This window comes from Centruroides sculpturatus, unplaced genomic scaffold, assembly GCF_000671375.1.
Source record: "Centruroides sculpturatus isolate CEXI.00-Female unplaced genomic scaffold, Cexi_2.0 scaffold480, whole genome shotgun sequence".
Classification (NCBI taxonomy): Eukaryota; Metazoa; Arthropoda; class Arachnida; order Scorpiones; family Buthidae; genus Centruroides; species Centruroides sculpturatus.
The window spans coordinates 402,792-425,669 of record NW_019384976.1 but is presented as its reverse complement, the minus strand read 5'-3'; the positions used below and the strand labels follow the sequence as shown (position 1 = coordinate 425,669).

General features: G+C 27.6%; 1 protein-coding gene across 1 annotated transcript in view; it reads right to left on the bottom strand.

The window, feature by feature from the left end:
• LOC111632680 (cell cycle checkpoint control protein RAD9A-like) overlaps positions 1–22,878 on the bottom strand; it is a 44,722-nt gene that overhangs the window by 13,779 nt on the left and 8,065 nt on the right. The window contains exons 6-13 of the mRNA XM_023377178.1: positions 16,829–16,899; positions 14,269–14,385; positions 14,078–14,192; positions 13,900–13,999; positions 13,613–13,719; positions 8,106–8,212; positions 5,324–5,388; positions 1,248–1,380 (exon numbers count right to left, since the gene is read on the bottom strand). Of these exons, the coding sequence (XP_023232946.1) occupies positions 1,248–1,380; positions 5,324–5,388; positions 8,106–8,212; positions 13,613–13,719; positions 13,900–13,999; positions 14,078–14,192; positions 14,269–14,385; positions 16,829–16,899 (815 nt within the window). The remainder of the gene's footprint in view (positions 1–1,247; positions 1,381–5,323; positions 5,389–8,105; positions 8,213–13,612; positions 13,720–13,899; positions 14,000–14,077; positions 14,193–14,268; positions 14,386–16,828; positions 16,900–22,878) is intronic.

The window sequence follows — 22,878 nt, the reverse complement described above, 5'->3', positions numbered from 1 at the left end:
TAATTATGCAACAAAGAAAAATAAATGCAAGATTAATATTTTGAAATAAAATTAATACTGTCAAACAAAAAATTCTACTAAAAAGAATACAATGACAATAACATGAATTTTACAGACGACAACAACAATAATGTAACACTTGTTTGGGTAGCTATGTCTTAACTTTAGTCTGGCATAGCACTTGGAACCAGTATCAGCTGAGAATGACATTTGCAAAAATAAAAAATAAAAATGATGATGATGATAAATGTCAAGAAAAATAAAAGTTTGATATAAAATTCTAACTATTGTGCATGTTTTTATACTAACAGAAACATGCACAATAACCTGATTCAGTTATTATTGCCAAACAATCTGTCATATCAAGGGGAGGAGAAGTTAGTTTGCAGCAAGTATCATTTATTGTCAGAGTAATAAAAATATTACCATGTTGCAAAATTTGCACTATTTAGTGGAAATTCTTGGATGCCCATCAAACTGTCATCCATGCTTGGAGTCTGATATTGCAATGGAAATTTTACTTTGTTGCAAAGTTGAAACTAAAATTATACATTTTTCCTAACTTTTTCCTGTGAGCAAAATTCCCTGAGATTTTCTGATTTCCCAAATCACTGTCCACTCTGCATTTACATATCTAATTATCCTAAATATTGTTATTTGATTAACATGCAAATCATCTCCTATACAGGATTAAAAACTGTAATTAATAAAATTTAAACATAAAACATAAATATCCATTAGAACAACTGTGCTCTCTTAGTACATCTTTATATATACAATTGATGCTCCTTGATTAAAAAAAAGAAATTACTTTTAATTTCAAATTTTAAATCAATAATATCTAATAAATGTACAAACTATTATATCATTGACGACTAGATGAATGTAACTGATAGATTTAGCATGAATGTTTATTCTTGTCAATGACTCTAGGCTAAGTTTCATCAATCATCTTGAAATGATTTTATGACAATTAAGGTGTTGTTATTCATAACATGTTTTATGAATACATTTGAACATCATTATACTTTATAACAACAAAATATCATCATTATTTTAGTAACAATATGTTCATAAATCCATCTCTAAACACAGGGTGAGCACAAAAACACTCCTTGATTTCAAGTAGTTATAAAATCAAAACTTATTTGAATACATTTATAAACATTGTAGCCACAGATACATTAACTCAAAAAATTCTTGTCTGAAAATTTCTCAACGTGCACCTGCCAAACAGATGAACTGACCATACTGGACAAAATGACCAGGTGTTCTGCAAGTGACCTGAGTTCACCAGACCTAACTGTGTCCTTTTCCTTGGGAATGCGTGAAGGACAAAATGTATGTACTGTATCTACACTGTCTATAACTCTAGATGATCTGCAGGAACACATAACTAAAAACACAAAACTTCCAACTTTTCTTGGAACATTCAACAATATTGTCCTACAAACTTTATATAGAAATGAATCTTTAACCTGTATGTTATATATTAATCAGATTTTTAAAATACAAATGAGTCAAATTTACTAGCATGGAACTAACTTGAAAGTGCCACCTCAACAAAAATTCAGTTGAGATATTTTCATTAACTATACATATCATATTATTGATGATAGTATCTAAAGTATGAGTTTCAGTTGAGAACACGAGCAACTCAATTAAGTTAGTTTTTTGAAAACATATTCCATATATATCATTTTTGATGAAAAAGTTAATATATATTTAAAATTATTATTTTAAACAAAGCAAAATTTCACTAGCTGATATACCCAAAAAATGTTTATGTTTTCTTGAAAAACATCAAACAGTTTAAAAAAGTTTGTACCATTGTTAGTTGGTGATTATATACACTGGATATTTGCTTTGTTGTAGTGTCAATAAATTTGTCATTTTTCTTTTGATCCTCTCTTAATAAAATAAATTTTGTTTTATTTACATAACTCTGCACACATTTATTCCACCATATTTTACAGAAGATATTTGCAAATATTAAATAATCTCTCTCAAACAAAAAAAATAATTGTTAGTAGTGCAATCTGTAACAAAACAATTTCAAGTGATGTAGAGTGAAACCTGGTTCACCCAAACATGGATAACTTGAAGTAATCTTTCTCTAATCATCTAGCATAGGGATTTGTGTGTTAAATCAAACTGATTAACTCAAATTCATCAAACTGTTTAACTTCAATGGGAATTTTGACACAGTATTTTCATAAACTCTCTAGAATTTTAATTTTCTGTTAAGTAAAATAATTAATGTCATATATCAAATAAACTAATCAGAAACTTTATAGCACAGGAACCGTGCACGACTAAAATAAATATTATGTCATATGACAGCAGGAGGGGTATGGTAGCTTCCAGCAGCACGTGTAACCTACATATTGTGAATGCCATTCAAACTTGCTTTTTTCTAAACGTTTTTCTTTTGTTTTATTTGATTGCTGATGGATTTCTCTGATTAGCTGACCTAATAAGTAAATAAATTTTGAATAAATTAATTTTTAAAAAAGCAATTACTATCTGATTCTTTATAAAAATTTTAACATTTGCAGCAAAATTTTAAAAACATAACAATTGTAAAGAATAGTATGTTTGTGATAAAAAATAATAATAAACAAATTGATTCTCAGTTAAAATATCACAATTTAAAAAAAATCCTTACCAAACACTTAAGAGTGAATGAATCAACCATTCAGGAAAGCATTTCTCAGTAACCTACTTAACCACTTGGTTAACAATTTCGTGTTTCTGGACAACAGTGATAAGTTTGAATTTTTTTCCATCAATTAATTCAAGTTAACCAGGTTCCACTGTATTTCAAGAGGCTAAAATTATATTTCAAAGAAACATTGAAAGTAGATGGCAAATAATAAGATTTTTTAAATACTTTCAAAATATTCACACATTAGTAGATTTCACATTGGAAGCAATGAAATAAATTACTGGCAGTGGCGGCCTTAGGGGGTGGCGAGCAGGGCAATCGCCCGGGGCCTCGCTCTTGGAGGGGCCTCGCGCAACAACCAAGTAGAAAAAAGTTGATATTTAAAACTTTTTATTTTATCCTTGGCTATTAGTTATAACAATAAAATAAATTTAATTTATAGTACAGTATATATTAATATTAATAAGTGCCTACTATTTCAATTCACATACTTTGCACAAAGGACAAGGGCCTCGCAAAGATCTGCCGCCCAGAGCCTCGTAATGGATAAGGCCGCCGCTGATTACTGGTATTCTTATTACCAGTTAAATGATAACAACACAACTCTCAACCAATTTTAGCCATTGCACATTATTATAATAATAAATTTTATTTCCAAAGAAAATTTTCCCTATTAAGGGGGAATACAATTTCACAATAACAATTGTTATTTTGATTTACATGATTATTAGACATAATGCATATAAGTGTAATAATTATAAAATAACATGAGCAAGACCACTTAGGTAACAATAACATTATTTGGTGAATTTAGACAATATAAACATAAAGTAACTCAATGATACATTATTAAGGATTTAAAACAATGATGAAAATCAAATAATTAAATGTTACAGACTATTTTTTCAATGTATTTAACAAAAAAATTACAAATTCTATAAGCATCTTTTCTGTTGATATCATTTAAGTTATTTTTGAAGTCTAGAGATGAACCACTGTTACATATATTTATTATACTGTATTGTTTATGCAGATTATTTAGAGGTTGGCAATTTTGGAAAAGATGGAGTACAGAAAAATCTTCGGATTGACATAATTGGCAACAAGTATTTGAGAGATTTATGTAAGTTTTATTAATGAACAGCGAATATTTATTGAGTCGTAACTGAATAATAATTCGTTTAACATTTAGATCTATTGGTAACCACATATAACGTTGAAAAGAGGGAATGTTAAGAATATTCCCTCTTTTCAACCAGGGGTGGTAGTTGCTTTGATTTAGAGAAAGCTGATCTTTGTTAATTGACTGCGATATAGCAGAGCTTATTAAAAGGGAATATCTGCATTTCCAGTCTTAAATTGAGTTTGTAAAAAATAGTTCTGATACTTCAAATTTTATATTGCCATAACTGCTTATTATTGTCATTTTTGCTTTGCTTTATCATTTCTTGATGTAAAAATCTAATATTATCATCACTTTTATATTTGAGTCTGTAATAGAATTTTGCATTGCACATTATTATAATAATAAATTTTATTTCCAAAGAAAATTTTCCCTATTAAGGGGGAATACAATTTCACAATAACAATTGTTATTTTGATTTACATGATTATTAGACATAATGCATATAAGTGTAATAATTATAAAATAACATGAGCAAGACCACTTAGGTAACAATAACATTATTTGGTGAATTTAGACAATATAAACATAAAGTAACTCAATGATACATTATTAAGGATTTAAAACAATGNCCTCAACCAATGCTTTGAATGTTATAAAATCTTTTTTGAATAACCCTGTATTATAATATGGATTTGTTCTGATCACAAGGAATGTCACCTTTTAGATTGATTGAAACTTAATTACTTAAAGTTTCCATCGATATTGTACCTCAGTAGCAGTATTCACAGTACTGGTACTGAGTGCCAACAAGCCTATGTTCAATTTTACCATTATAGGAAAATTATGGTAACCAATATGAATGATATTTAAATCCAAATTGTCTTACATAAGGGAGCTAGACTGGATTTGATAATGTTTTTAGTCAACAAAAAATGCACTTGTGGATTATGTGCCACTACATATTATGGGCAGGAAATAATAGTAATTCTTCCTCTACTGGTGAAAGTGGATACAGCAGTGCAACAGCATAAAACCTTTGACCAAGTGAGGACCCAAAAATCCTAATTATTTATAATCTGCATAAAGATGTTAGAATTTATTCCAGACATTTGCCCATTATTTGAATTTAAAACTATACAGAAATTATTATTTATAACATCTCATTATTAAAATACTTCATAATTGCATTATTATATTGATATATAATCAATAATTAGCCAACTTAATTTAATTAAATCATTAGAATCCATTATCTAGCAACTCTTCTTTCAGCTTTTAATGTTAATAAAATGTCAAGTGTGGGAAAAAGCAAGTACTGTGTATCTATATGCCATTTTTAATAATTTAAGTTTTTTAATTATTTTGCCCATACGTCGGTAAAATTAACACTTTTCTCTTATGCTTAAATGACTCAAATATATTGATTGTTTTAGTAATTAAAATGAATATTTTAAATCTTTTAAAATATTTTAAAATGAATATTTTAAAAATTTTTATATTTTATATTTATATTATTTTCAAAGACTTACACTCCAGAGGCTTGAATGCATATTAAAATAGGTACACTACAAGATTCAGCAAAATTTACAACAGCCTATAAAAAAAAAACATAAAATTACACATTTCGTTTTGTAAATTATCATCTTAAACAAATTTATAAAATTTTATATTAAATGTCTTATAAATTTTTGTCACATTTATTTCAAATTATTTTAGAAATTTAAATTTTAATAATGAAAATAGCAAGATCTACATGTCATTCTATCTTTAGATGAACATGTTTATTTTCTGTTAGGATACAATGCTGTAATAATACATAGAATCTAACAAGTTTAATTTGAAAAATACATTATGTTTTGGAATAAACTACATGAAATACACAGTAGAAAATAGAATAGAGTTTCATAACAGAGTTTGATAGCTTTTGAATTGGAGAGTTATATCAAGAATGTCAGAAGCTTAAGCTAGGAGTAGAATAATGAAGTGTCATGCTAATTGGAAAAAACTGTAGATTCTTAATTGTAGTCAGACAACCCTCAAAATAGAGAAAATCTGTAGAATGAAATTTCAGAAAACCAATTGACAAAATTTAGGAACATCTGAGAACCTTCAGAGTGGTCACCAAAGTTCAAACAGGCTAAGGACATAGTGACTAGAATAAGAAGTTATATCTTAATAGTAAGATAACAATCAGTATATGTCTCAAACAGAGGATGGATTGAATGAAATAGTATTCCAAAATATGTTGTGTTACCTGGCTCTCCTCCAGAAGCAGTGTTATTTGTGACCTTGTGAACTTTATGTTGATGTTTGCTCTGATAAGAATTTATATAACTGTATTTAAAACGCATTTACTGTTTTTATACAATTGTATAAATCAGAAAAGAACCTATGTCCTTAAGACCAAAAATAAAAAAAAAACATAGACAGCTAATCAGGAGAATATAAATTTAACTGTTTCTCTTTTGTAAAATGAGTCAGCTTCAACCTTATTTGTTCAAAAATTCACTAGAATAATAAAAAAAAAGGACATCTTCATAATTTGTCCTTTTCGCACACCTTAGGAACACAAAGTCACATGGAACAGGCGATTTTATTTTGCGATCCTTTTCTGTCTCACTATGTAAAACTTGTTAAAATAATTTCTCTGACAGTGGCAGTGTGAAAAGGAGATATTATGAAAATGTTATTCTGATTTTTTTGGAATGTTTCTCCTATATGAGAGAACTTTCAACCATATATTTGCTCTGAATTTTTTAAAATAAATTATAAATACAGTATATCTAATTTATTGTTAAAACACAAAATATGTAGAAAATATTTTATTAGTAGATTTACAATAAATATTATGAAGGTGAAATAATCTTATATTGTGTTTAATTCAAAAAGATCTTTTCAAAACTTTTCTACTTTACTCAGTATTTAAATAAATATATTAACTAAAAAATCTATAACAATATATTCTAAATAGCCAACAGTAATAATACATTAACATTTGACTAAAATAATAATTTCTAGATAAGCCTGCAAACTTAATAAATATCTGTTAAAAATTATTTATAACTTAGTACATATTTTTTTAATGAAATCATATGGAAGAGAATGAGGTAATGAGAAAGAAGATAAAAAAAAGAAGAGAGAAAGTTCCAGTAGGGTACCAAATGCTTAGGGTAAATGAGCTTGTTCATACATTAAAAAGAAATACTTAGTTTAAAAAAAATGAAATACATCCAATTCTGTTTTTACAGTATATAATTCCTGAAAAATCCATGTAAAAAGAGATATTGTCCATATGGAAAAATAAAAAGTTGGTTTCTTAAAAACAAGTAATCATGTGATAAGACAATTAATATGATATGACATATTTAAACAATATATTTCAATTTTAATTAATAACTCAGAGAATGACAACTGTAACTTATCAGCAAAATTTAATAAACTTATATTATTGCACAGATTTTATTTTATTTTTTATTTGACTTTTTCAATTAAACATCAAAATACCTCTAACTTTTAACATAAAATGGCATACAAAAACAATTCCTCATAAATAAAAAAAAAAAATGCAATTGCGCAAACAAATTGTCAAACTTCAAATTAAATTTTTTCTGACTGCTTCAATTGTGAAATAAAGTTGGAATTAAAGATTGAATGCCATTACTTGCATTCGGGTTGTAAAATACAGCCAAAACTTAATTGATGAGGCATTAAGGCATCAACCACTGCTCTGGGGAACTCAAGATTGAACTAGGCAGCTGAAAAATTCCAGGAATTTTTTGGGGGACAATCTATCCCATACCAGTCTATCTCCATTGTTTTCCCAACAAAGATTATGATTAAAAGATTTCTTGGTTCAAAAAAATCTTTTTTTTAAAAAAAAAGCAATATTTTACGAACAAAGTATGACTATTTTTTTTTAGGATTAAAATCAAATGAAGATTTTAAAAGGAAAAATTTATTGAAACTTGTTAAGTTAAAGCAAATTATATAAAAAATAAATTGAATTTTTTCCCAGTCTATTTTAAATCAAAATCTTGTAAAAAAAAAAAGCTGTGTAAACAAAATTGGGTGTAGGATGTCATTTTTATCAGTAAATATTTACATCTAAAATATATGAATAATACATGCTTACACAAACATATTAATTTCCATTAAATTCAACATCACACAAATAATAATAAGAATAAAGATTCCTTAGGATTCCAATCAAGCTATGTGCAGTTGGATGTAATGGAAATTAATGTGTCCTTGTGAGCACAAGTAATTGCCAATTCCCTTATAAAGTGAATACATGAAAAATACCAAATTCACCCTTAATTCTTTAAGACAAAATGTGACTATTATTTCTGTTTCTAACTGATACAGTTCAAATTCTTCTTTCTCTAGAGACAGCTCAGTATGAATTACTTGGTTGGGATCTATAAAAAAGTAAAAATATAAAATTGGTATATTAGTTAAATTAAATTTTAAAAATATAGTAGTTTTTGTTATATTTCTTCACACTATTAAATATATTGTTCCTGTTTTGTGATTCCAATTCAGAAAATACTATATAACAGGGATGGCCACCGAGTCTATCACGATCGACTGATTGATCAATGAATTATTTTTGGTTAACTGCAGAAAATATGGCCTGTTAAAACACAAAAAATATGATAAATTTCAAAAGAAATATTAAATCCATATTTTTTTACTGAGAAATCTCTTAACTATTTGCTATAGATTAGTAATTCTCCATAAGATAATGTGTGATGGATACAAAGAAGTGTTCTTTGTGTTGATGGTCTCTGTACTTTTATAGAACAGAGTTGTGATTAGATTGTTAGTATTTTTAACCCATGAAAGCTGTCACACTCCACTATAAGTTGTCCAAGATCGCTATGCAATGAATATTTGTGCAATTTACATTATAAATTACCATAAAAACTAATTTTAAGCATTTATAAAAATGCTACACAATTACTAAAAGTCATTTTACTTGTAGTATTTTTTTAAACATTAAAATATATTAATTAAATTAAAAATAACACTAGACTGACAATCAATATAAGTTACATAATCAAAATCAATTTAAAAAAGAAAAATACAAATATTTAGTTTAATTATGCAACAAAGAAAAATAAATGCAAGATTAATATTTTGAAATAAAATTAATACTGTCAAACAAAAAATTCTACTAAAAAGAATACAATGACAATAACATGAATTTTACAGACGACAACAACAATAATGTAACACTTGTTTGGGTAGCTATGTCTTAACTTTAGTCTGGCATAGCACTTGGAACCAGTATCAGCTGAGAATGACATTTGCAAAAATAAAAAATAAAAATGATGATGATGATAAATGTCAAGAAAAATAAAAGTTTGATATAAAATTCTAACTATTGTGCATGTTTTTATACTAACAGAAACATGCACAATAACCTGATTCAGTTATTATTGCCAAACAATCTGTCATATCAAGGGGAGGAGAAGTTAGTTTGCAGCAAGTATCATTTATTGTCAGAGTAATAAAAATATTACCATGTTGCAAAATTTGCACTATTTAGTGGAAATTCTTGGATGCCCATCAAACTGTCATCCATGCTTGGAGTCTGATATTGCAATGGAAATTTTACTTTGTTGCAAAGTTGAAACTAAAATTATACATTTTTCCTAACTTTTTCCTGTGAGCAAAATTCCCTGAGATTTTCTGATTTCCCAAATCACTGTCCACTCTGCATTTACATATCTAATTATCCTAAATATTGTTATTTGATTAACATGCAAATCATCTCCTATACAGGATTAAAAACTGTAATTAATAAAATTTAAACATAAAACATAAATATCCATTAGAACAACTGTGCTCTCTTAGTACATCTTTATATATACAATTGATGCTCCTTGATTAAAAAAAAGAAATTACTTTTAATTTCAAATTTTAAATCAATAATATCTAATAAATGTACAAACTATTATATCATTGACGACTAGATGAATGTAACTGATAGATTTAGCATGAATGTTTATTCTTGTCAATGACTCTAGGCTAAGTTTCATCAATCATCTTGAAATGATTTTATGACAATTAAGGTGTTGTTATTCATAACATGTTTTATGAATACATTTGAACATCATTATACTTTATAACAACAAAATATCATCATTATTTTAGTAACAATATGTTCATAAATCCATCTCTAAACACAGGGTGAGCACAAAAACACTCCTTGATTTCAAGTAGTTATAAAATCAAAACTTATTTGAATACATTTATAAACATTGTAGCCACAGATACATTAACTCAAAAAATTCTTGTCTGAAAATTTCTCAACGTGCACCTGCCAAACAGATGAACTGACCATACTGGACAAAATGACCAGGTGTTCTGCAAGTGACCTGAGTTCACCAGACCTAACTGTGTCCTTTTCCTTGGGAATGCGTGAAGGACAAAATGTATGTACTGTATCTACACTGTCTATAACTCTAGATGATCTGCAGGAACACATAACTAAAAACACAAAACTTCCAACTTTTCTTGGAACATTCAACAATATTGTCCTACAAACTTTATATAGAAATGAATCTTTAACCTGTATGTTATATATTAATCAGATTTTTAAAATACAAATGAGTCAAATTTACTAGCATGGAACTAACTTGAAAGTGCCACCTCAACAAAAATTCAGTTGAGATATTTTCATTAACTATACATATCATATTATTGATGATAGTATCTAAAGTATGAGTTTCAGTTGAGAACACGAGCAACTCAATTAAGTTAGTTTTTTGAAAACATATTCCATATATATCATTTTTGATGAAAAAGTTAATATATATTTAAAATTATTATTTTAAACAAAGCAAAATTTCACTAGCTGATATACCCAAAAAATGTTTATGTTTTCTTGAAAAACATCAAACAGTTTAAAAAAGTTTGTACCATTGTTAGTTGGTGATTATATACACTGGATATTTGCTTTGTTGTAGTGTCAATAAATTTGTCATTTTTCTTTTGATCCTCTCTTAATAAAATAAATTTTGTTTTATTTACATAACTCTGCACACATTTATTCCACCATATTTTACAGAAGATATTTGCAAATATTAAATAATCTCTCTCAAACAAAAAAAATAATTGTTAGTAGTGCAATCTGTAACAAAACAATTTCAAGTGATGTAGAGTGAAACCTGGTTCACCCAAACATGGATAACTTGAAGTAATCTTTCTCTAATCATCTAGCATAGGGATTTGTGTGTTAAATCAAACTGATTAACTCAAATTCATCAAACTGTTTAACTTCAATGGGAATTTTGACACAGTATTTTCATAAACTCTCTAGAATTTTAATTTTCTGTTAAGTAAAATAATTAATGTCATATATCAAATAAACTAATCAGAAACTTTATAGCACAGGAACCGTGCACGACTAAAATAAATATTATGTCATATGACAGCAGGAGGGGTATGGTAGCTTCCAGCAGCACGTGTAACCTACATATTGTGAATGCCATTCAAACTTGCTTTTTTCTAAACGTTTTTCTTTTGTTTTATTTGATTGCTGATGGATTTCTCTGATTAGCTGACCTAATAAGTAAATAAATTTTGAATAAATTAATTTTTAAAAAAGCAATTACTATCTGATTCTTTATAAAAATTTTAACATTTGCAGCAAAATTTTAAAAACATAACAATTGTAAAGAATAGTATGTTTGTGATAAAAAATAATAATAAACAAATTGATTCTCAGTTAAAATATCACAATTTAAAAAAAATCCTTACCAAACACTTAAGAGTGAATGAATCAACCATTCAGGAAAGCATTTCTCAGTAACCTACTTAACCACTTGGTTAACAATTTCGTGTTTCTGGACAACAGTGATAAGTTTGAATTTTTTTCCATCAATTAATTCAAGTTAACCAGGTTCCACTGTATTTCAAGAGGCTAAAATTATATTTCAAAGAAACATTGAAAGTAGATGGCAAATAATAAGATTTTTTAAATACTTTCAAAATATTCACACATTAGTAGATTTCACATTGGAAGCAATGAAATAAATTACTGGCAGTGGCGGCCTTAGGGGGTGGCGAGCAGGGCAATCGCCCGGGGCCTCGCTCTTGGAGGGGCCTCGCGCAACAACCAAGTAGAAAAAAGTTGATATTTAAAACTTTTTATTTTATCCTTGGCTATTAGTTATAACAATAAAATAAATTTAATTTATAGTACAGTATATATTAATATTAATAAGTGCCTACTATTTCAATTCACATACTTTGCACAAAGGACAAGGGCCTCGCAAAGATCTGCCGCCCAGAGCCTCGTAATGGATAAGGCCGCCGCTGATTACTGGTATTCTTATTACCAGTTAAATGATAACAACACAACTCTCAACCAATTTTAGCCATTGCACATTATTATAATAATAAATTTTATTTCCAAAGAAAATTTTCCCTATTAAGGGGGAATACAATTTCACAATAACAATTGTTATTTTGATTTACATGATTATTAGACATAATGCATATAAGTGTAATAATTATAAAATAACATGAGCAAGACCACTTAGGTAACAATAACATTATTTGGTGAATTTAGACAATATAAACATAAAGTAACTCAATGATACATTATTAAGGATTTAAAACAATGATGAAAATCAAATAATTAAATGTTACAGACTATTTTTTCAATGTATTTAACAAAAAAATTACAAATTCTATAAGCATCTTTTCTGTTGATATCATTTAAGTTATTTTTGAAGTCTAGAGATGAACCACTGTTACATATATTTATTATACTGTATTGTTTATGCAGATTATTTAGAGGTTGGCAATTTTGGAAAAGATGGAGTACAGAAAAATCTTCGGATTGACATAATTGGCAACAAGTATTTGAGAGATTTATGTAAGTTTTATTAATGAACAGCGAATATTTATTGAGTCGTAACTGAATAATAATTCGTTTAACATTTAGATCTATTGGTAACCACATATAACGTTGAAAAGAGGGAATGTTAAGAATATTCCCTCTTTTCAACCAGGGGTGGTAGTTGCTTTGATTTAGAGAAAGCTGATCTTTGTTAATTGACTGCGATATAGCAGAGCTTATTAAAAGGGAATATCTGCATTTCCAGTCTTAAATTGAGTTTGTAAAAAATAGTTCTGATACTCCGAATTTTATATTGCCATAACTACTTATTATTGTCGTTTTTGCTTTGCTTTATCATTTCTTGATGTAAAAATCTAATATTATCATCACTTTTATATTTGAGTCTGTAATAGAATTTTGCATTGCACATTATTATTTACATCACATGTTTTTTATAATTAAATTGTTTTATTAATTTATCTCCAAAATAAAAGTAACCAAAAGTGAAATAAATGCATTGTGAATGTTTTGATGTCAGATTGGTATGTAGGCAGAAACGTTAGATTTGTTTGCTGAAATGAACTTTTATGGCCATTCAAAAGAAATTTATGGGATTTGCAAATTTTTCTATAAAATATAATGGAACAAATTCATAGGAAAGTACTATATATAAATAAAAAACAGAAAAATTTTCTGAAAGAAGACAAAATTAAACAACACTGCAAATCCAAACACAAATGTGTCTACAAAGTCATCACATAGATAATACAAAAATAATACAACTTTTCATACAAAAATTTTGTATGAAAAGTTGTTATTTATTTAAAATTAATAAGTAATAAGATGGGATAATTGAGTGGAATGAATAAATAATTTAAGAGCAACAGAAGTTAAATCAATTATTATTAATACATTTTAACAATATTACAGTTTCAATATAAGTTATTTCTAAAAATTATATTACCTGGTTCATCATCAACATAATTTTTCATAACAACTTTTTCATTGTTCAAAATTAATGTTATTTCTTCAACAGTGGCATGAAAATTCTGAATACTTTTTAAGATCATTCTGTTAAATGAAAAGTAAAAATAAATTAATCTTTTAAACTGATTATTTTTTATTAAAAAACAACAACAAATTCTATCATCTCTCATTATCATTTACTTATTCAAAAATTAATTACTATAATTAACTTACAGTATTGTTTAATTCAATGCAATTTTACATTTTAATATAAATAAATTTTACCTAGATTGAGCCAATATTGTATTCTTGTAATCATTTTTTTCAAACGTTGCTTCTAATGCTTCATTTTCAATTAAGTGCAAATGATATGATTTAATTAAATCTAGTAATGATATATAGTTTATTAAATTCCTTTATTTAAAAAATCAATTTAATTATATTTATAATCGTTATAACTTACCATGTTTACAATAATTATTTATAATAAAATTATCGTAATTATTATTCAACTCTAGTGAACATGTGTCAATAGTTTTTTCAATCATTGTACTTGATTTAAAGGCTATAAGAAGAGACTGTAAAAATAATCATATAATTTTTGAAGGTATTAATTAAATGAATTAAATAACATATATATATATATTTAGCTACCTTAACTGGTATTTTACATTTGATATCTGTGTTGTTATTAAATGATGTAAAAAAACTTCTATCAAACTTAAAGCTAGCATAAGCTGAACGTGACGAGTTAAATGTACGTAATACAATCTGAAAAACATCAATAAAGATTTTAACTAGACTTTAAATAACTTTATATATAAAAATATTTCAAAATATTATGATTACATTTTATTAACTTCTAATTTCTTTATAGTGATATATTATTAATTTTCTGATGAGAATAAATTAATTCCATCATTAATATCAAATTAAGCAATTTTCAGAATGTTTTATTAAAATTTTTAAAGCACTGCAGCAAATCTATTATTATAAATTTTAATTTACAATATATTAAAGTAAACAATTTACTTTATTAATGACTATCATAATATTGTACAATATAAATTATAATAAAATTAGTACAATAATGTTTAAAATATTTGTAATTTATCTTGTATCTTCTCTCAAGTCTGACAAAGTCCATTTAATTTGGATGAAATTACTTGCTTAGATTAAGGATAAATTACAAACATCTGTAATTTATCTTGATGTACTATGATGTGGTCATCATCACCAGTAACAAGGATCCCAAATAAAGATCATTTTAGAACAGTGAAACTCATACTTTGAACAATTCTAACTTCAAACACTTCAGAGTTTAAATGCAAAATCTGACAAAAATTTATCTCACAGTTTGAATAATGCTTTTAAGTTCAAACTGTGCACACAGTGAAAAAATGTGCTCAAAGCAGAAATGCAATGTTGTGTGTCTAAGTCTTCTTTCACTCTTGAATTATGCTTGTATGATTTCAGTGTTTTTTTGCTCTATTTTTGGTGTGTTTGGTTATATGTACTATATTGTGTGTTATTTGTCTATTTTAAACAATTTCTTCTTGCACTTTTTCTTTGCCAACAGCTTTTGAGGGCTCCATACATTTTGCATCCTTCAATTGAAAATTTCCTGAATGGAACTTTTTAAACCACATTCAATGAGTTTGAAGTTTAGGAGCATCTTCTCCATATATATTACAATTGGTTTTACTACTTGTATGGCACTATATCCTATTCAAAACTCATAAAGCATAATATGCCTGATATGCTTTTTTATCTGAAGACATTACATCTTGATTTTATTCAAACAAAATGTGAAGTAAAGAGTTTGAGGTAAGATTCTAAACAAATGATAAAATCTCAATTATTTATAATATGTTAAATTTTACAACTGTTATATTAAATCACATATCTATGTTAAGGTGCCAAAGTCCATGGTTTGTGATTAATAAATCCAGTTTTCATTTTATTCAAGGTTCTATTGCATAGCACCAAAATTGACACTTGGCGATATTTTTTTTTATTAAAGTGGAGATAAAAATATAATATCAGCAGTAAAAACCCCAATCCATTTGTTTTGACATTTAGCATGAAATTAAATCATAAATCATACTTCTGGAAAAACAGCAAAATGTTGATCTTCTGTACAATGGGAATCCTGTGCAACACACACCTAGCGATTTCATGACGTCATGTGGCAAGTTTGGGCAGAAAAGTAAGATGTGATGTCAAGATCCGAAGGAAGTTTACTGCAATGCCGCTCAGTATTTCCAGATTGGGGGATTTTTTATTGACTGACAAAAATTTTGGGGAATTTTTTTGGATGAATTTTTTCTACTTTGATCATTTTCAGTAGATTGAAACAACATTTTTGACATGACAGAACCTGTGAAATACTGTTTATATATTGTGATGAAATATGTTATTCGGAATTCTTCATTAAACAATTATTCAAAAATGATTGCTATTGCTAATAAGGGGAGGGTCTGGTGTTTGGGTCTCCGATTCAAACAAAACTTGATGAGCACATAGCCTTAAGCACAGCTCCTTGAGCAAATAATAGGACTCACTTACCAATCATTTAAAAAAATTAAGCCTCTGAAAATTTAATTTTTAGATTATAAGTCCTTGGAAGTTCCACATCCCAGATCGATAATAACTGAGTGAATAAGACGCTAGGTACTGGACTTAGATGATGTAGGTTTGAACCTTGGAGCTTTACTTTTAGTTTACTTTTTTTAATATATAACTTTCTTATTTTATTGCATCATTATTATTATTCCTCATGTTTAAAAGCTTATAAAACAAGAGATTAAAAATTCTGACGTCATTTCCCATTTAGCAAAAACAAGCCTATGTAGATTTAACTCTTTAATGTTGTTAAATAAGACTTTTATTCTTCACATTTATTTTCACATATTTTACATACTAATGTCCTCAAAAATGAATAAGTTTTGGACATTACTGCAAATGGATGAAAAAAATAAGTGATATGAAAATAAGGTAGTGTAGTCACAGTGTTTTATTTTTTTAATTGTTAATATTATGGACAATATCCTCAGGCGCTCAAACCCAAAAAACTCCTCAAGGATACTAGTTGGTCAACACAAACCCAGTGTTCAGTGGTTAAATCCACTTAGCATATTGACAAAGTGGATCTATGTATCTCATCATAAGTTAAGAAACAAAAAGAAATATTAATTAAAGATTATATACTTACTCCATCTTTTGAAGTTTCCAAATGGATTTCATCTCCAATCCTAGAAAGGGCATGAACTGCTTTACCTAAAACTTAAAATATGAAAAAAATATTAAATTTTATTAAGTGACTTATCTAGAATACTTATCACAATACAAAATTAATCTTTTACTATAAGTAGTGATAAATTTCATTCAACAGTTTAATTAATATTAGATATATAATCTATCCTTAAAATTATTGTATTATTAGTTTAACAACTCAAACTGGATATATGTAATTAAGCACTACATAAAAACCAATATCCGACAGGAACTACAAAAATCTACAAAAGCAAATCTACATGCTAAATGGTCATTATCAGGCTAATCTGACAATGACCATTTAACATGAGCAAAAATGTGTGTTTTGTAATTTTTGTAGTTCCTGCCGGATATTGATTTTACCCTTGATCAAAGTTTTGAGAATGGTTCAATAAAATACAAGATTTAAATTTATTCATTGAAATTTATTTTGTCCCCTTCAAAGTAATCTCTTTCCACTGCAATGAACTTACGCTAACATTTTTCCAATCTTTCAAAACATGCTTTAAAGTCATTTTGTGAAACCCCTTTGGGACATGGAGAAAATTTTGTTTTATGGCAGCATCAATAGACTCAAAACAGTGACCATGATGTACAAATTTTAGTTGAGAAAACAGGAAAAAAATCACATGATGCCATATTGGGTGAATACAGAACTTGTGGAACCATATTTGTTAAATTTTTGGCCAAAAATTCATGAACAACAAGAGCATCATGAGCGGGTGCAACATCTTTGTGCAAAATCCATGTTTTCTTGCCACACATCAGATAATTTTCTACAAAACGGCTTCACACAAATGACTCAAAAACCCTCAAATAATATGCATTGTTGACAGTTTGGCCAATTGGAAGAAATTTTTGATGCATAACACCATGACAATCAAAGAAAACAGTTAACATGACCTTGATTTTTGACTGACTTTGATGTAATCTTTTTGATCTTGCTTCACCTTTCAAGCACCATTCACTTGACTGTTGAGCTATTTCAGTGTCAAAAGTATAGATTTGTGTTTTGTCACTGTAATGACAAGTTTTAAGAATGATTTGCCTCAAGAAAGCATTTCCTCAGATACTGAAACATATCATCATATTTGGAAAAATTTCAACGTTTTTGGGATGACTCGAGAAGCGATGCTCTGCAAGCCCAAATGATCTTTTCTTTAATCTTAATTAAATAAAAGTAAACTTCAAAGGCGTGCCGTGACATTTGATGATAGGGAAGCTGTGTTTCTATAAGAAGCCGACTTCCAGGGGCAATCAGTTAATTCTTTTTTTAAATGTATTTTTAATAGATTATTTATCTGACGTACCTAATAAATAAACAAGTTCAATATAATTACCTCTGTTTCAATAGGTTTCCTTTGCCCTCTAAATGCCAATTCTTGCTTTGATAAAAACATATAACATCTATTTATTTAGATATANAAAAAATTCTGCTAAAAAGAATACGATGACAATAATATGAATTTTACAGACAACAACAACAATAATAATGTAACACTTGTTTGGGTAGCTATGTCTTAACTTTAGTCTGGCATAGCACTTGGAACCAGTATCAGCTGAGAATGACATTTGCAAAAATAAAAAATAAAAAAATAATAATGATGATGATGATAAATGTCAAGAAAAATAAAAGTTTGATATAAAATTCTAACTATTGTGCATGTTTGCTATACTAACAGAAACATGCACAATAACCTGATTCAGTTATTATTGCCAAACAATCTGTCATATCAAGGGGAGGAGAAGTTAGTTTGCAGCAAGTATCATTTATTGTCAGAGTAATAAAAATATTGCCATGTTGCAAAATTTGCACTATTTAGTAGAAATCCTTGGATGCCCATCAAACCATCATCCATGCTGGAGTCTGAGATTGCAGTGGAAATTTTACTTTGTTGCAAAGTTGAAACTAAAATTATACATTTTTCCTAACTTTTCCCTGTGAGCAAAATTCCCTGAGATTTTCTGATTTCCCAAATCACTTGCCACTCTGCATTTACATATCTAATTATCCTAAATATTGTTATTTGATTAACATGCAAATCATCTCCTATACAGGATTAAAAACTGTAATTAATAAAATTTAAACATAAAACATAAATATCCATTAGAACAACTGTGCTCTCTTAGTACATCTTTATATATACAATTGATGCTCCTTGATTAAAAAAAAGAAATTACTTTTAATTTCAAATTTTAAATCAATAATATCTAATAAATGTACAAACTATTATATCATTGACGACTAGACGAATGTAACTGATAGATTTAGCATGAATGTTTATTCTTGTCAATGACTCTAGACTAAGTTTCATCAATCATCTTGAAATGATTTTATGACAATTAAGGTGTTGTTATTCATAACATGTTTTATGAATACATTTGAACATCATTATACTTTATAACAACAAAATATCATCATTATTTTAGTAACAATATGTTCATAAATCCATCTCTAAACACAGGGTGAGCACAAAAACACTCCTTGATTTCAAGTAGTTATAAAATCAAAACTTATTTGAATACATTTATAAACATTGTAGCCACAGATACATTAACTCAAAAAATTTCTTCTGTCTGAAAATTTTTCAATGTGCACCTGCCAAACAGATGAACTGGCCATACTGGCCATACTGGACAAAATGACCAGGTGTTCTGCAAGTGGCCCGAGTTCACCAGACCTGACTGTGTCCTTTTCCTTGGGAATGCGTGAAGGACAAAATGTATGTACTGTATCTACACTGTCTATAACTCTAGATGATCTGCAGGAACACATAACTAAAAACACAAAACTTCCAACTTTTCTTGGAACATTCAACAATATTGTCCTACAAACTTTATATAGAAATGAATCTTTAACCTGTATGTTATATATTAATCAGATTTTTAAAATACAAATGAGTCAAATTTACTAGCATGGAACTAACTTGAAAGTGCCACCTCAACAAAAATTCAGTTGAGATATTTTCATTAACTATACATATCATATTATTGATGATAGTATCTAAAGTATGAGTTTCAGTTGAGAACACGAGCAACTCAATTAAGTTAGTTTTTTGAAAACATATTCCATATATATCATTTTTGATGAAAAAGTTAATATATATTTAAAATTATTATTTTAAACAAAGCAAAATTTCACTAGCTGATATACCCAAAAAATGTTTATGTTTTCTTGAAAAACATCAAACAGTTTAAAAAAGTTTGTACCATTGTTAGTTGGTGATTATATACACTGGATATTTGCTTTGTTGTAGTGTCAATAAATTTGTCATTTTTCTTTTGATCCTCTCTTAATAAAATAAATTTTGTTTTATTTACATAACTCTGCACACATTTATTCCACCATATTTTACAGAAGATATTTGCAAATATTAAATAATCTCTCTCAAACAAAAAAAATAATTGTTAGTAGTGCAATCTGTAACAAAACAATTTCAAGTGATGTAGAGTGAAACCTGGTTCACCCAAACATGGATAACTTGAAGTAATCTTTCTCTAATCATCTAGCATAGGGATTTGTGTGTTAAATCAAACTGATTAACTCAAATTCATCAAACTGTTTAACTTCAATGGGAATTTTGACACAGTATTTTCATAAACTCTCTAGAATTTTAATTTTCTGTTAAGTAAAATAATTAATGTCATATATCAAATAAACTAATCAGAAACTTTATAGCACAGGAACCGTGCACGACTAAAATAAATATTATGTCATATGACAGCAGGAGGGGTATGGTAGCTTCCAGCAGCACGTGTAACCTACATATTGTGAATGCCATTCAAACTTGCTTTTTTCTAAACGTTTTTCTTTTGTTTTATTTGATTGCTGATGGATTTCTCTGATTAGCTGACCTAATAAGTAAATAAATTTTGAATAAATTAATTTTTAAAAAAGCAATTACTATCTGATTCTTTATAAAAATTTTAACATTTGCAGCAAAATTTTAAAAACATAACAATTGTAAAGAATAGTATGTTTGTGATAAAAAATAATAATAAACAAATTGATTCTCAGTTAAAATATCACAATTTAAAAAAAATCCTTACCAAACACTTAAGAGTGAATGAATCAACCATTCAGGAAAGCATTTCTCAGTAACCTACTTAACCACTTGGTTAACAATTTCGTGTTTCTGGACAACAGTGATAAGTTTGAATTTTTTTCCATCAATTAATTCAAGTTAACCAGGTTCCACTGTATTTCAAGAGGCTAAAATTATATTTCAAAGAAACATTGAAAGTAGATGGCAAATAATAAGATTTTTTAAATACTTTCAAAATATTCACACATTAGTAGATTTCACATTGGAAGCAATGAAATAAATTACTGGCAGTGGCGGCCTTAGGGGGTGGCGAGCAGGGCAATCGCCCGGGGCCTCGCTCTTGGAGGGGCCTCGCGCAACAACCAAGTAGAAAAAAGTTGATATTTAAAACTTTTTATTTTATCCTTGGCTATTAGTTATAACAATAAAATAAATTTAATTTATAGTACAGTATATATTAATATTAATAAGTGCCTACTATTTCAATTCACATACTTTGCACAAAGGACAAGGGCCTCGCAAAGATCTGCCGCCCAGAGCCTCGTAATGGATAAGGCCGCCGCTGATTACTGGTATTCTTATTACCAGTTAAATGATAACAACACAACTCTCAACCAATTTTAGCCATTGCACATTATTATAATAATAAATTTTATTTCCAAAGAAAATTTTCCCTATTAAGGGGGAATACAATTTCACAATAACAATTGTTATTTTGATTTACATGATTATTAGACATAATGCATATAAGTGTAATAATTATAAAATAACATGAGCAAGACCACTTAGGTAACAATAACATTATTTGGTGAATTTAGACAATATAAACATAAAGTAACTCAATGATACATTATTAAGGATTTAAAACAATGATGAAAATCAAATAATTAAATGTTACAGACTATTTTTTCAATGTATTTAACAAAAAAATTACAAATTCTATAAGCATCTTTTCTGTTGATATCATTTAAGTTATTTTTGAAGTCTAGAGATGAACCACTGTTACATATATTTATTATACTGTATTGTTTATGCAGATTATTTAGAGGTTGGCAATTTTGGAAAAGATGGAGTACAGAAAAATCTTCGGATTGACATAATTGGCAACAAGTATTTGAGAGATTTATGTAAGTTTTATTAATGAACAGCGAATATTTATTGAGTCGTAACTGAATAATAATTCGTTTAACATTTAGATCTATTGGTAACCACATATAACGTTGAAAAGAGGGAATGTTAAGAATATTCCCTCTTTTCAACCAGGGGTGGTAGTTGCTTTGATTTAGAGAAAGCTGATCTTTGTTAATTGACTGCGATATAGCAGAGCTTATTAAAAGGGAATATCTGCATTTCCAGTCTTAAATTGAGTTTGTAAAAAATAGTTCTGATACTCCGAATTTTATATTGCCATAACTACTTATTATTGTCGTTTTTGCTTTGCTTTATCATTTCTTGATGTAAAAATCTAATATTATCATCACTTTTATATTTGAGTCTGTAATAGAATTTTGCATTGCACATTATTATTTACATCACATGTTTTTTATAATTAAATTGTTTTATTAATTTATCTCCAAAATAAAAGTAACCAAAAGTGAAATAAATGCATTGTGAATGTTTTGATGTCAGATTGGTATGTAGGCAGAAACGTTAGATTTGTTTGCTGAAATGAACTTTTATGGCCATTCAAAAGAAATTTATGGGATTTGCAAATTTTTCTATAAAATATAATGGAACAAATTCATAGGAAAGTACTATATATAAATAAAAAACAGAAAAATTTTCTGAAAGAAGACAAAATTAAACAACACTGCAAATCCAAACACAAATGTGTCTACAAAGTCATCACATAGATAATACAAAAATAATACAACTTTTCATACAAAAATTTTGTATGAAAAGTTGTTATTTATTTAAAATTAATAAGTAATAAGATGGGATA